The sequence below is a fragment of the Culicoides brevitarsis genome, chromosome 2, assembly GCF_036172545.1.
Source record: "Culicoides brevitarsis isolate CSIRO-B50_1 chromosome 2, AGI_CSIRO_Cbre_v1, whole genome shotgun sequence".
Classification (NCBI taxonomy): Eukaryota; Metazoa; Arthropoda; class Insecta; order Diptera; family Ceratopogonidae; genus Culicoides; species Culicoides brevitarsis.
Genome location: NC_087086.1, coordinates 31,448,263 through 31,463,274, shown reverse-complemented (window position 1 = coordinate 31,463,274; position 15,012 = coordinate 31,448,263). Strand labels below are relative to the sequence as shown.

The window sequence follows — 15,012 nt, the reverse complement described above, 5'->3', positions numbered from 1 at the left end:
TTTTATAAATTAAGAAAATATTAAAAACTTTTTTTTTCTTAATTAAAATTTAATTTAATTTTTTAAATGAAATTTAAAAAAAATTACATAATAAAATGTTAAATTAATTATTTTATTTTTATTTATTTTTTTAATAAATTAATTAAGGTGAGAATTTTTATTTTAAATTGAAAAAATGAAAAAAATTCTTCTGAATTTTTTTTAGCTGTCTTAAAAATAAATTTAATACAAAAACAAAAATTTCTTAAAATTTAAAATTTTTTTCATAGATTTTCACGTCATTTAAAAAATTTTTAAAATGAAATTCAACCTAAAAATTTCACTCAAAAATCATCCTCGATCTCTTAAAATCTAAAAGCATTTCTCATCACAGCTGACAAGTTTCCCATTGACGACGACTTGGAACAGAAAAATCTCACAAAACGAGAATACATTAAGAAACTTTCAGTTCAAGAGCTTTAGTAGCTTCAAGTATGTGGTCCCAGCAGCAAGAAATATTTATAATGTGCTTGCAACTAAAAACTTCGCGTTGTCGTCGTCGTCGTCCCATATGAGAAAGAATAAACGAATAAAGAAAAGAAGAGCAAAATACTTTTCTTTGCATTTTTTTTTCGTTTAGTTCAATTTTTATTAGTAAGCAAGTACCTTTTCGCTGTGTGAGTGCATCGCAAGTATTGAATGGGATGCGAAGTAGTTTTGCCATTGTTCGACTGCAGCATGATGAGATTGTGTACTGCGAAAAGAATGCAGACCATAAGACGCCTCATACATGCAATTCGTTCGTCGACGTTCCTTTTTTGCATAAATAAAATTCTTCTTCTTCATTTTTTTTTTCGCTGCTTCGAAGGAGAGTCAATTTGAATAAACTCCGCAACTTGAAGTGATTGACCGTTATTTAGAAATTCTCAAATTAAAATATTCAGAGGTGATTTTCCTTTGCGCTCCGCTGTCAAGAGATAATTATCTAAGCAAGAGACTGAAAATATGCGCGGTATCAGAAGTTCAATATTTATTTTCTTCTTATCTCGTTTTCGTCTTAAACGCTTTTTTATGATCTTTTCTTGTGTTTATTTGTGTGTGGCTCTCGTCGTCGATGATAACACAATAGAAGAACAGTTGAACGATAAAGACAGAAAGAAAAAAAAACATCATGTGGTGTCTGATGGCGAACAATAGCGAACAACAAGCGACTATTTGTGATATAAATTCCACACTTCACACATTATGCTCACAATTTCTTGTCGTCATCATCATCGGACGTAGATTGTAGGTACTTGGAAATAGGTTAACGACACCTTTTTATGTCTCGAGTCAAGTTGTGAGGCGAGACTTCAAAAAAAAATGTAACAAATTTTTGTAAATTGAGTTATTTCTTCTTTTGCTGCCTTTTGTTGGACAAACATGTGGATCGTAATGAGAAAAGTCTATAACGAAACTTGTTTTTGTGGGATTTTGGCATCTCTTGAGCATAAATTTGTGTTGTTGTGGTAAACAAATTTGATATTTTAGATTTTGTGTTATTGAAAATCAATTTTTCATAAAAAGATGTTCAGGAAAGTTGTCAACAATGGAAAAATTAAGACATGAACCTTCGAAGAATTATTAAAAGTTTAGACTGAAATTCCAGGGCTTAAACTAAAGCAAAAGCAATAGTCAAAAAAAAAATTTTGCACATTATTTTTTAATCAGTTTTTATGATTTTTGGATGTTTTAAAAAATGAAAAAAATAATCTAAAAAAATTTACTTTTTTCACATTTAAGGATATTATACACAAAAAATGGGCAAAAAAATAAAGCAAAAGTTGTTTAATAAAATTTTGTCAAATTTTGTTTCTTAATCAAATTGTTTTTAAAATATCCAAAGCATGTCTATTTCAAATTATCAAAAATTTGAATAAAGAATTGATAAAATTTTGTTAAAAATTGTAAAATAGATAAAGTCATTCTCTAAAACTTTTAATTTAAAATAAACAAAACTAATAAATTAAAAATTGTTTTAATGAAATTAATTTATTTTATTTTTATTTATTATTTTTTTAATTTTTCTATTGAAATTTATTTAATTTTTTTTTAAATTTTTTAAATTCATTTTTATTAAATTTAATTTATTAATTAAAATTTTATAAAAAATATTTTTTTTTTCAAAGTTTTAATTTTTATTATTAAATTAAATTAAATTAAATAAAAATGAATTAAAAAAAAATAAATAAATTTAAATAGAAAAATTAAAAAAAATATAAATTAAATTAATTAAAACAATTTTTTATTTATTAGTTTTGTTGATTTTAATTTTTTTTTTAGAATTTTGAATAATTAAAAAATTAAAATTAATAAACTTAAAATTATTTTAAGCAGTTGGCTCTCTATAACTATTTTATGATACAAATAGTTACTTTGAAAACAATTTTTATTAGTTTTTTTTTAAATTTTTAGTACTTCGTTTAGCATTTTTTTGGTCAAGCAGCTTTAAGTTATAAAATGAATATAATTTTTATTTAATTAAAATTCAAAAGTATTCAATAAATTTCAAACCTCAATTTTATCCCGAAAATGGCTTTATATGCAATATTGAGACATTTTTTGAAAAATTTTCAACGTAAAAAACCCTTTAAAGGCTTTTAAATATTAATTTTATGAAAAAATCATTTTTCTCAGCAAATATTTATTTCTTTTTGGATACCACAAACGATTTTCTTGTATTTTAAAAAATGTTTTCTTTTGTTTTTAAAGCCATTTGAGACATTTTCTTTGCAAAATAATTTAAAAACTGATATTTTGTATGTTCAAAATGTACTAAAAATTATCAAAATGATACAAAATTTTACAAAAAAAAAAATTTGCATAAAACTCCTTTTCATCTCAAGGACTTCTTAAAGGTCTAAAAGTACTCTTAATAAATTAAATTTTTAAAAATTTCACAAAAATTCTTCAAAAATTTTAAAAAATTATAAAATTGATGAAAAATTATAATTTACACTGCAGGACCTCCATCTCAGTTTGCATCATTCCGCGTCGAAAAAAGACACACACATTGCTTTGGTCTTCTTTTAATGTCTTTATCACTCATATACTAACAATAATTGCCATGAATGACGTGTCTTGGTCGTTTTTTCGTCCTCTCCACGCTGTACGATGCACAAAAAAAAACTCATTTTTTCAAAAAAATAAATTCTGTTCACATGACCCCGTAGGTATTCCTTCGTTAATGAATGCTTGCTTACTTATCAACATCTCTCTTTCTCTCTCGCTAGAACGGGAAAAAAAAGTTAACACACGCAACAATATTATTAATTTAATGTAGTTCAATAATATAATGAATGAATGAAACACAGACACTGTTACCTACAAAGGTAGTGTTAACTTTCTTTAAATGGATAATGGATTCCGTTGGATACTCTTCTTCTGCCTGCCTGCCAGACATATTGATTTTAACCATAATAATATTATTATTATTAATTTTAAACTGCAGTTGTGTGCGTTTTTTCCACATGCGAAGGGAATGTATGATAAATGGTGTGAAAGAGGTGAACGAAGAAGCGGAGCCAAAAGAGAGCACGAGAAGAAAACGAATGAATGAAGTGCATAAACACATGTCTACACAGGTTGCATCAAGTTTTTTCGTGTGTTCTCTCGAATTTCGCTCGTTTTCTTCGTGTTTTTTACGCGCATCGGTCGACGCTCATTCGGTTCGTTGGACGAAAAAATGCATCGTACATGTGAAATCATGTGAGATATTTATAATAATGACATACGTTTATACGGGCAGGGTGGTCAGGAATCCAAAAAATTATACGACGTTTTTTTCGTAAGAGTTTTTTCTGTAAAAAAAATAAAATAAAGTAGTTGGACAAAAGATGCCCAATTTTATCGGTATCTCTCTATTATAATACTCACATTAGTAAACACTTTACTAAAGAGTGCTTAATTATGCAGGTGTTTGATGTCTTCTTTCGTTTTTCTCTCTCTCTCCGTAGATTAAGCATGCTTGTGGCAATCCATCCCTGATCGAGAAACAAGCAGATGTCTCACATCGTCCCCAAAATCCACGAATGAATAATCAGAACAATCCATGGCCATCGCCCATTCATACAATTTTGATTGACTTCATGTCGAGCATCGATCGTGCAAAGGACTTTTTCATGCGCATATCAGATAGGTAAGTACTTTATAGTGAAATTTTTGACTTAAGAAACTTAATTTTTATTTCAAGTAAAAAATTTAACATATTTTGACTTAAAAATTTTTTTTACTTAAATTCAAAACTTAAGCTACTAATTTAAATTTTAATAATTTTATAATTCAAAATATATCCAAAAAAATTGACTTAAACTTGTCTTAAGTTTAAACTTAAGCAAAAACTTAAAAGAATTAATTTAAAAATCGAAAGAATTATTTAAACTTAAGCTTAAATCGTAAAGACTTAATCCTTAAGTCGATATAAAAATCTAAAATATTTTTGATATAAACTTAATTTAAACTAAAACTAAAGACTTAATTAAAATTTAAAAGTTTTTTGACTTAAAATTAAACTTAAGAAACTAAATTTTTAAGTCAATTAGAATATTTTGACTTAAAAATTTTTTTTGACTTAAATTTGACTTAAGTTCAACTTAAGCATAAACTTAAAATATTTAATATTTTACTTATAAAACTATTTTAATTTAAGCTTATGTTGAAAAGACTTAACCTTTAAGTCGATTAAAAAAATCTTAATTATTTTGACTTGAACTTGACTTAAGCTTTAACTTAAGACTTAATTGTAAAGTCAAATAAAAAATAATAAAAATTTTGACTTAAAATTAAACTATAGCTAGTTCAAGGTTAAGTTGAAGTTTTTTTTTTTTAATTTTTGGGAAAAAAAATCAAATTTCAAAAGTGCTTTAAGTCAAAATTTAATTCAATTTATTTAAATTAATTTTAAAAAATTTTCCAAAATTAAAAAAAAAAATCATTTTTTTCTAAAATAAGGTCGAAAAGTAAAAAGAAACTCTTGAACTTAAGCTTAAGTCTTGATTTTAAGCCAAAATATTCAAAATTCTCTTACACAAATTTAAAATTAAGTCTTAAGTTAAAGCTTAAGTCAAAAATTATCTGAAATCATAAATAAATAAATTAAATTAATTTTTTTTTTCATAGTTTATGCGAAGATTACCGCACTAGTCAGCCGAAAAAATGCTGGGATGGCAGTCATCTTGGCGAGTACAGTCACGACATCATCGGCTACGACCAACAAAAGTACAATCCAGCGGTGAAAATCTCACAAGACCCATCAGGCAACGAAAAATTACATATCTTAAACGATCAATTGGTGAATTTACGGAATGTTGTATTGAAACCTGTAAGTATATTTTATTAATTATTTTTTAAAAAAATTAAAAATTCTAAACAAAAATGTGTTTTTAGTTGTCTACACATTCACACATGAAATACGACAACGATAAAATGCTGTCAGACATGGCCTTGGAAGAAGGTTCCGGCGGATATGCGGACGACAACATGAACGACGACGAAGATTACGTGGAGGGATCTGGCGAAGGAGGCTCCGGAGATGGAGGTGAGTGTCATTTTTCAATTTTTTTCTGTATTTTTCTCATTTTTCTCGACTTTTGAATAAAAAGTCCGTTTAAATTCGCATGAAACAATTTCTCGTCTCTCTAAATGTCATTCACTTTACTCAATTCAATCCCTCTTCACTTGTCTATCTATATCTTTCTATCAAAATGAAACCCTTTTCATTACATTGTGTTTTTTTGTCTCTCTATTTTCCATTGAAAAAAATCCAATTTCCTGTCTTTCACACCTTTTTTCACAGTCATTATACTCCCTTTTATTTTATAAGTTTTTTTTTACACTTTTAACTAAATTTTTGCATGTTTTTTTTCGTTCTTCGTTGTCGTTTTTTGTATTGATCACTCGCCAGGTATTGAACCAAGAACGCCAATTGTAGGTGTCCCAAGTAATCCGAGTGACAACGATGCTGGAGGCGCCGCTACTACACGTCAATTATCGCTAACGTCGCTTTACGCGTCACTTTTAATGTTTGTAATTGTGCTAAGGTTACATTAAGTTTCATCTTTTTCTTCGTTTTAAACATGTGGAGAATTTATTCTGAGTCAGTCACTTTGATGTGTCAAAATAGTCGCGTAACAATTTTTTTATGTACAATTTTTTATCACTTTAAAAGATATGCGAAAATTGCCATAAAAATTATTTTAAAGTCTTTCGAGACTTTTTTTGTAAATAAATAATTGTTTTTTCTTTTAATCATTAATATTTATATAAAAAAAATATTTTACAAGCAATTTTTTATTATAAAATTAGGAAAACTTCCTGAGCCTAAAAATTAAAAAAAAAACCTGATTTAATCAAAATGTCCACTCCTTACTACTAATTCTATACAATAAAATACGAAATTCATGAAAATTAAAAAAAAAACATCAAAACAATAAAAATATTTAATACAAAAAAAAAGTTCTGCTAAAATTTCCGTGATTTTTTTTTTATTTTATACGAAAAAAAGAATCACATAGCAAAATAAAATTATTTAAAAAAAAAAACAAAAGTAATTAAAGTTTGTCCGTACTCTGTTAGAATATTTATTATTAATATTTAACATAAATTATAAATTTTCTCCCAGTTTTTCTTGATTATTTTTTGTGTAAAATTATTTAAATAAAAAAAAACTTTCAACAACTTTTTTTTAAATAAATTTTATAAACAAAAACACCAAAATTTCAAACATATAACAATAAAAAAAGTATAGAAAAACTCTCTTCTCTCCCAATTGTTGTTGTTTTGATGAAATGGATTTTTAAAAAATATATCTGTGATTAAGCAAAAAAAAAATAATTATAAATTAATAATATTGTGTAATAAATTTGTAAAAAAAAATCATATATATATTTAAATGAAAAAGAATCGCAAGATAAAAATTTAAAATATATAAAAATTAACAATAAAAATTTAAGAAGAATATCATTGTTTTTAAGAAAAAATACGTAAAACGCGTTAAAAACGACGAAAATCATCATCTATAATAAAAAAAAATATATTGAAAAAAAAAATCAGAATTTTACAAAAAATAATAGTAATGTTAGATACTCTCCCAATTTTTTATGATTATTAAATAAAAAAAAAATAAACGAATAAAAATAATAGAAATTTCTTCTTATTTAATTGCAAAAAAAAATCAATTTTTTTATAAGATGAGTGTAGAAATTAATTTTAGAAATTAATATTAATAATGCCTATTATTTTATTATGATGAATAGATAACTAATAGTTTATTATATTATATTGAATTTATTAACAACCAATGAAATCTGCTTTTCCGTTATCAACTTGATGTCCTATAAAAAATATCCCGTCCTAAATTTTTGTACTATTTTATCTCTTTCTCACAAAATTATAAAAAAAAATATTTAAAAGTTGCTTTAAAAAAAATAATTCACCCTGATGCCAGTATTACAGTTCCATATTTTCCATATTTAAATAAAAAATATTAAATTTAAAAAAAAAAGTTCTCTTCTCTCCTTCATGCCTTATAAAATTTACCGAACTTTACCTATTAAAAGTTTACACTTTGTTGCTTATTCTTAAAAATATATAATTATTCTTCTTTTTTATATATATTAAAATAATTGAAAGTAAAGTTTTAAAAGCTATTGATTTTTTCCTTGTATTATACCTTTATTATTATAACTTGATTATTGTCATTATAAAAAAAAAATTAAAAAAAAGAAACGAAATTGTACACATAACTTTTCTATATGATAAATATATATGAAGAAAACTTTATGATAGGAGTTAGTGACTAATAAAATAATAATAATATTAAAATTGTGTAATTAAAAGTTAATAACTAAAATATATGATGAAAAAAAATAAAACGAAAAAATGCAGGATAATTAATAAAAATAATTATTAATATTAATAAATATATTATAAATAAAAAAAGGAACCTAATAACTGATAAAATTATTGAAAAAGAAAGAAAATTAATAAAGGTAAAAAACATGTTAAATATTAAAAAAAATCATTTGTTTGTTTTTCTTTCTCGAATCAAAGAGCGGTAAGTAAGTTTTGTCATCTTTGAACATTGTTTACCATTTAACTCAATTTATTATTCTAAAATAAAATAAACAATAAACTAATGTTTTTGTAGTGTCTACGATGGAGATGGAAAGTAGACAAAAACAAAACAATCTAATACGAACTTCTAAAGAGTTTTTCGTCTTCAATTCAATTCCGTGTTCGAGATAAAAGTTAAACATACGGAAAATAAATAAATTTTTAGAAAATTTTATTATGAATAAGTTTGTTATCGTTGCTTTGGTGTTAAAGTTATTGTTATGTTTTGTTTTATTTTATTTATTATTTTGTGTGTTTTTCATAACAAACATTAATATATTATTTTAAAAGCCATTTCTTTTTTTGAAATTTTTATGCGCATTGCTGTGACAAGTTTTAAGTTATAGTTTTTAGTTGCTTTTTAATGAAATTTTATTTTGTTTGAGGTCAAATGAGACATTTTATTGTTTAATATTTATAAATATTTATTAAATATTATTAATTAATTAATTAATTTAATTTTTAAAAAATAATTTAATTTTATTAATTTATTTTTTTATTAAATCAAATAATTAATTTTAATTAAATTAATTTAGTTAAATTATATTAAATTTAATTAATTTTTAAAAAAATAAAAAAGTCTTTCAATTATTTTTAAAAATTTTAAATACATATTTATTATTTTTTCAAATCTATAGAATTTAAAAAATAATTAAAATAAAATTTTTAATTAAAATCTTACAAAAATAAATCAAAAGAAAGTTTTATTAATTAAAATAAAAATAAAATAATAAATAAATTAATTAAAATAAAATTTTTTTATTAATTTTTAAAAAAATTAAAATAATAATTTTAATTAAAATCTAACTTAATTAACATTATGACCTTTTTTTATTATAAAAAAATTACATGTTTAAATTTTTAAAAGTTTCGTGAGATTTTTTACAAACAAAATAATTTTTTATACATTTTAGAATAATATTTTTTTCATTAATTTTTATTTCATTATTTACATCTTCATATCAGCCATTTGCAGTGACTCACATGAGTCACAAGTAAAATATATATTAAAACATAAAATGTATTAAGGCAGGCAGTAAGTAAGAAATAAAATAAAAAAGTTCATTAACCATGTATGGAATGTCATATTTAAACATAATAATAATAAGAATATTTTATTGCTGGTAAAAATTATTCTTATGATGAATGTGTGTGTGTGTGTATGTGAGAGAGCGACGCATGTTTCATTATTTCAGATTTTTATGGACTTTTGTGTAAATTAACATCATTCCAAGTAATACATAAAAAACACAGAATCACTTCATTTATAATGCTTTAGTGTTTTGTTACAATGTTACACTTTTTTTTATTTGTATTGTATGTTGGATCCTTTTTCGGCACTTATCATTATTTTCTTATTATTATGTTAGAAAATAAAATTAAACTGGAACAAAAAATGTAACACTTGAAATTTCGTACAAAAAAGTAGGCCACCATACATGGCAAGGATAACAAGAGAGAGAAGAGAAAAAGACATAAAAGCACCTTAATTTAATTTAACACACATTTGAATGCAGCAACACACGCAAAGCTACCTCACACTGGAAGATATGTACGTTCACATGCTGCCGACCACTTGATTAATGATGTGTCGACTGAATTTTCAATCCAACTCTCTTCGGTGCACGAACAATAGAGAAATATATAGAGAAAGAACATTGAGGTTGGTCGTAAGCACTTTTTACCACATTTCGAAGAAAAAATGCGGTATAACTCTCGGATTGATGGTCACGTGGTTTGAAATTTTTTAAAGTCACGTGATCTTATTATTATTATGTTTAAATATGACATTCCATACATGGTTAATGAACTTTTTTTATTTTATTTCTTACGTAAAATTTTCTTCTTGCCTCATAGTTTAAATAATTGAAAAAAAAATAAAGTAAGTGGTTTAAAAAGTTTTTAGATCACGTGGTTTGAAATTCAGTTAAATATTTTTGACAAGAAAAGCAGTGGCGGATTTTCCTGTAGGCTAACAAGGCTGCAGCCTTGGGCCCCGAGCATTCTGTAGAACAAAATTCTTTAAAATAGGCCCCAAAATGGTTCAAAAAGGTTGAAAAAGGTCAATTAGCATTAGGCCCCTTTGCCAGTTAATCCGCCACTGAAGAAAAGATTTCAAACCACGTGACTTTATTTTTTTTTAAAACACGTATCACGAAAACCACGTGACCTAAGAAATTTTTAAAGCACATGATCTGAAAAATTTTCAAATTTTATTAGGTCACGTGGTTTGAAATGTTTTTAGATCATGTGGTTTAAAATTTCTTAAGTCACGTGGTTAATTTTATTTTCGTGTAACGTTTTTTAAATAAATTTAAAGTCACGTGGTTTGAAATTTGTTCAAATCACGCGGCTTGAAAAGCTTTTTTTATTTAAGTAAATTAAAAATTATTCAGGTCACGTGGTTCAATAAATTTCTCAAGTCACGTGGTTTCAATTTTTTTTTCAATTCACATAGTTTAAAGAAATTTCAAGTCACGTGGTTAAAAAAATTAATTAACCACGTGGTTAAAACAATCAAAAAAGTTTATCGAAATGCGCTTCTATTGATAACTTTTCTCCAACCGAAAACTTTTTGCCTTTGAAATACATCTAGGTGAGCTCTTTCAAGGTTTTAATGTGATTACACAACGTAAATAATGTAACGGAGAAACATTTTAACAGAAACCGAGGAAGCTAAAGGGACGTGCGATGTGATGAATTGACGACACGAAAAAGGTCAGGTTTTTAAGTGTTTTTTTTTTGTATCTTAGTGGCGTCGTCATCGTAGGTTGTTATGGAAGGATGAACCTGTCATGAGCACGCAACTTGTTGTTACATGACCAGATGCTGCGTTAAGGCAGAGAGAAAGTAAGTAACCAGAAAGGACTTTGATTACTTTTTAATTTTTTATCCAACCTTTTTAATTAGTTCCTGTTTCCTTTGGTTTTGTTTCGTTTCGTCTTTTTTTATGATGAAAACATAACACAAGAATAAATTTTGGATTATTTTTTGCCTAATTTATTCAATTTCGTCAGTCAAAAAGTAACAAAGTAGCAACAAACCAACAAAACGGAAAGGGTTTTTTGATGTAATTAATCCGAAAAATAAATCTGAGTAATTTTGGGGAAGTCACGTACGTTTCTTGGATGAATGCATTGAAGAAAATAAGAACAGCTGATGTCTCATTTTATGACATAATCGACCTTGAATAAGAATGTTTAATGGATTTAATCGAATTTTTGTCTTAAATGACACGAAATTTCAGTTTTTTCTTACTTTTCAATGAATAATTTAGTTTTCAGGCAGATTTGGACTCAAAGTGAGATTTATTCGTAAGAAATTTGACATTAAATGACATTTTATTATTTTTTGTATTCAAGAATTTTCAAAAAGGATAAGGTTGTTCCAATTTTTCGATGTTTTTGTCCCAAAAAATTTGGAAAAAAAGATGGGAAAAAAAATGTTTTGAAATATTTTCTAATACAAAATGAGAAAAATTTAAACATTTTTTGGTCTTTAATGAATATTTTAGTTGTTTTTATGGTATCTATATTGAGATTTGATAATTACCATTAGTATTTCAAATTAAAAATTAAGAAAAAAAATCATAAAAATAACTAATAAAAAAATAAAAAAAATTTAAAAAATAATTTTTTTAAAAATATTTATATTCAGAGAATAAATTTATGTTAAATTTCGTTTTTCAATACAAAAATTTTTAAAAATTAAAAATATTTTTAAAAAATTTTTGAAAATTTCTTGAAAAATAATTTTGATGAAATTTCAACTTTTTTGATTTAAAAAAAAATAAAATCACATAAAAATAATTATTATTTTAAATTAAATATTTTGAATTAATTTTGAATGATTTTTTAAGCAAAATTATTCGTCTTTTAATAATTTTTTTTATATTTTTTGTTATTTTTTTTTATTGAATTACTATGAAAACGGCCCTTTGATATCGTTTCAATCCATTAAAATTGCATTCTCCATCAACATCCTCCTTCACTTTATTCCATCTTCATCATGTCATTTTGCACTGTTCGTTGATTTTTTTTTTCATATAACGAGGAAAGACACCGAGAGAGAGAAATAAAAATAGACAAAACCCACCTATTTTTATCCATTTTCTATCACAATCATTGCAAAAATATTCATCTGCCTTCCTGCGAGCCTACACAGCGTCGTTAATGACTCTGACGAATGACGTGGAGCCACATAATTAACAGAACATTGTGCGCGATGCGAGAGTTAAATGCACTTTTAATCAGCCACATTTCTCTACAAGGAGGCGAGAATGCATCGTGGGATGCTCTACTTGTAAAAATCTATCGAATACAGGTTCAATGTGTGGTTACTTCTCGCCTTTTATGGCAACACAAGAAAAAAAAATCTCATCTCGCATGCAACGGAGAGATAGGAAATGGATTATCCGACAACGACGATGATGATAAAAACAACTAATTAGCCTCTCACTCTCCGAACATCTGTTTTTGCGAAGATTAACTTTGTTTTTCTGCATATTTTTCGTTATTATTTCAAGTGCGCTCTTTTTAAAATGCTTCCTAGACACACACACACTTTGTCATCTAAATTAATCCCATCCTCAATTGGGATTATTAATGATGTACAAATCTGGTTATGACACAGAATTTATTGCTGTAATTATTATTATTATTACTTGTTTGTTGTGTGCCGAGCGGAATTCTAGCTGCCTGATGATAAAATGGGCCTCAACGACGGCGAAACAACTCAATATAATTTTTTTTTTGTACAGTTAGCTCTCCGTCGAACCACACACAGTCGTAAAATGTCGCTCAAGCAGAGAAAAAAACGAGTTGGTCAAAGTTGTGTCAACCTCCGCAAAATTTCTACGAGAGGAGATAAAACATTAATTTTACTTAAAATGGTTCAAAATTTTGCAAAGAGAGCTAAGCAGGTCTCCGGCAAGTACACGCAGCAAGATATTGAATTAATGTGCCTTGTTATTGCATGAAATATGGCTTTTAATTACATTTAAATACGGATTTTGTTATTTGCACTCGAAAAGTTGTGAGTTTGTGTGTGGTTGCAAAAAGGCTTAAGTGCAGTTGGGAGAAAGGGAATTTTCGAACAGGAATTTTGATTGTTAATGGGCTTTCAGAAACATTTCCTGGCTTTAAAAGTGTTATTAGTTCAAAAATTGTAAATTGATAAATTATGAGGCAAATTGAAATCAAAATTTGTAATTTGGAAAAATTCGGTAAGTTTAATTGAATTTATTTAAATAATTTTTATTTTATTTATTTTTTTTATTTTATTTTATTTTTTTAAATTTATCTAATTTATTTAATTAAATTATCTAAATTTTTAAAATTAATTTTCAATTAAATTTTTTTAAATTAATTAATTTTTTTAAGTTCAACAAATGGTTCAGAAATTTTTTAAACTTTTATTTTCATTGCAAAAAAATATGTAAATAATAAATAATAATATGTAAATAATATGTAAATAAAATATGTAATAAATAATAAAAATAATAAATGAATAAAAATAATAAACTTTTTTAATTAAAATTTCTTTAAAATTTTACTCTAATTTAATTTTTATTTTAAAGTCTTTTTATTTTTTTTTATTTTTTGAAGAAATCATTTTTTTAAATTACTTAAATAACATAAAAAAGTAGTTTAATTCGAAAAAAATAATTTTAGAGTTAAAAGAAATATATTATTTTTTCCTTCATGGACATTCAAAACTAAAAGTTTACAACTTAAAATTTTTCATTAAAAGCCTACTTCAGATTTTTTCTAAAAAATAAAATTTAATAAACATCATAAATCGACCTTTCACCTCCAAATTTTCCCCCAAATTAAGTAATTCATCAACTTTGTCATCATCATTATTTTAGCCATCAAGCATTTTTCTCCCTCTTGCATTAAAAAAAACTGCCATATTCCAACCACTTTACATAAAAATTTACTTCAAACACAAAAAAAATTCTGTAGGTAGGCGTCAAATATTGTCGCAATCGTCTTTCATCGAGAACGAAAAAAAAAATATGATGACTCGCAAAATAGTTGCGCGCCAGAACAAATGACAGATAACATGAAAATCTACTTACCCCGCCGCCGCCGACTTTTTCTGGAAAGATCCATCAATTAAGTCTCAATGAGTGACGACGACGACGAAGACCTAATGAGTAATAATGAAAAAAGGTCAGGTTTTCGGGTAAGAAGAATGTCAATGATGATAATCCCCGCCATTCATAAAATATTCAAATAACGCACCTTTCAAGAGTTGGTAGGTAAAAGTTGTCGTCGTAATTTTTATGCATGTTCTTGGCAAAAAAGGAAAAAAAAAATAAATCGAGTAAAAGAGTCGTAAAAATGTAGATAGCATACTAGATGAATTATGCATCTTTATGCCGTCACATCATCTTTTGTGCAGTGCAATGCATGGGAAAACATTCGCCGTGTTAATCCGAACACATATTATTATTATTATTTTGAACGTGCTGTGAAATAAACTAGAAATAATTTGTCTTTCGGTCGTTCGTTCGTTGGAGCGGTGTACGATTAGAGTGGCTTAGACACCGTCTGTGGAGCAGTGTTTAGATGTAAGGTATGATAATAAGGTTGGAGCAATGATGGAAAATGTTTCACGATATGAGATTTTTCTAAATTTTTAATTTTTTTAAAATTTTCTTTGATTTTAGCACTAAATATATCTTTGGAAATGACCTATTGAAGAATTTGAAGCCAAATTTGCTTTGCTTGTTGGCCCATTTTTTCTCTAAATTGATCTTTAAGATAGTTTAGGTTCTGAAAAATCAGGTTTAGAATCCTTTTTTTTCATTTTTTCATCTCATTTCAGGTTTTCGAAATTTTTAGTGACACTCTGGACGAACTCAGTTCCAAAAAG

The 15,012-nt window shown here is 25.6% G+C and overlaps 1 protein-coding gene across 1 annotated transcript in view; it reads left to right on the top strand.

Annotated features, from left to right (window-relative positions):
* LOC134830370 (division abnormally delayed protein) overlaps positions 1–6,309 on the top strand; it is a 73,098-nt gene extending 66,789 nt beyond the window's left edge. The window contains exons 6-9 of the mRNA XM_063843824.1: positions 3,975–4,156; positions 5,137–5,338; positions 5,404–5,554; positions 5,921–6,309. Of these exons, the coding sequence (XP_063699894.1) occupies positions 3,975–4,156; positions 5,137–5,338; positions 5,404–5,554; positions 5,921–6,066 (681 nt within the window). The 3' untranslated portion in view covers positions 6,067–6,309. The remainder of the gene's footprint in view (positions 1–3,974; positions 4,157–5,136; positions 5,339–5,403; positions 5,555–5,920) is intronic.
* Positions 6,310–15,012: the final 8,703 nt, after the last annotated feature.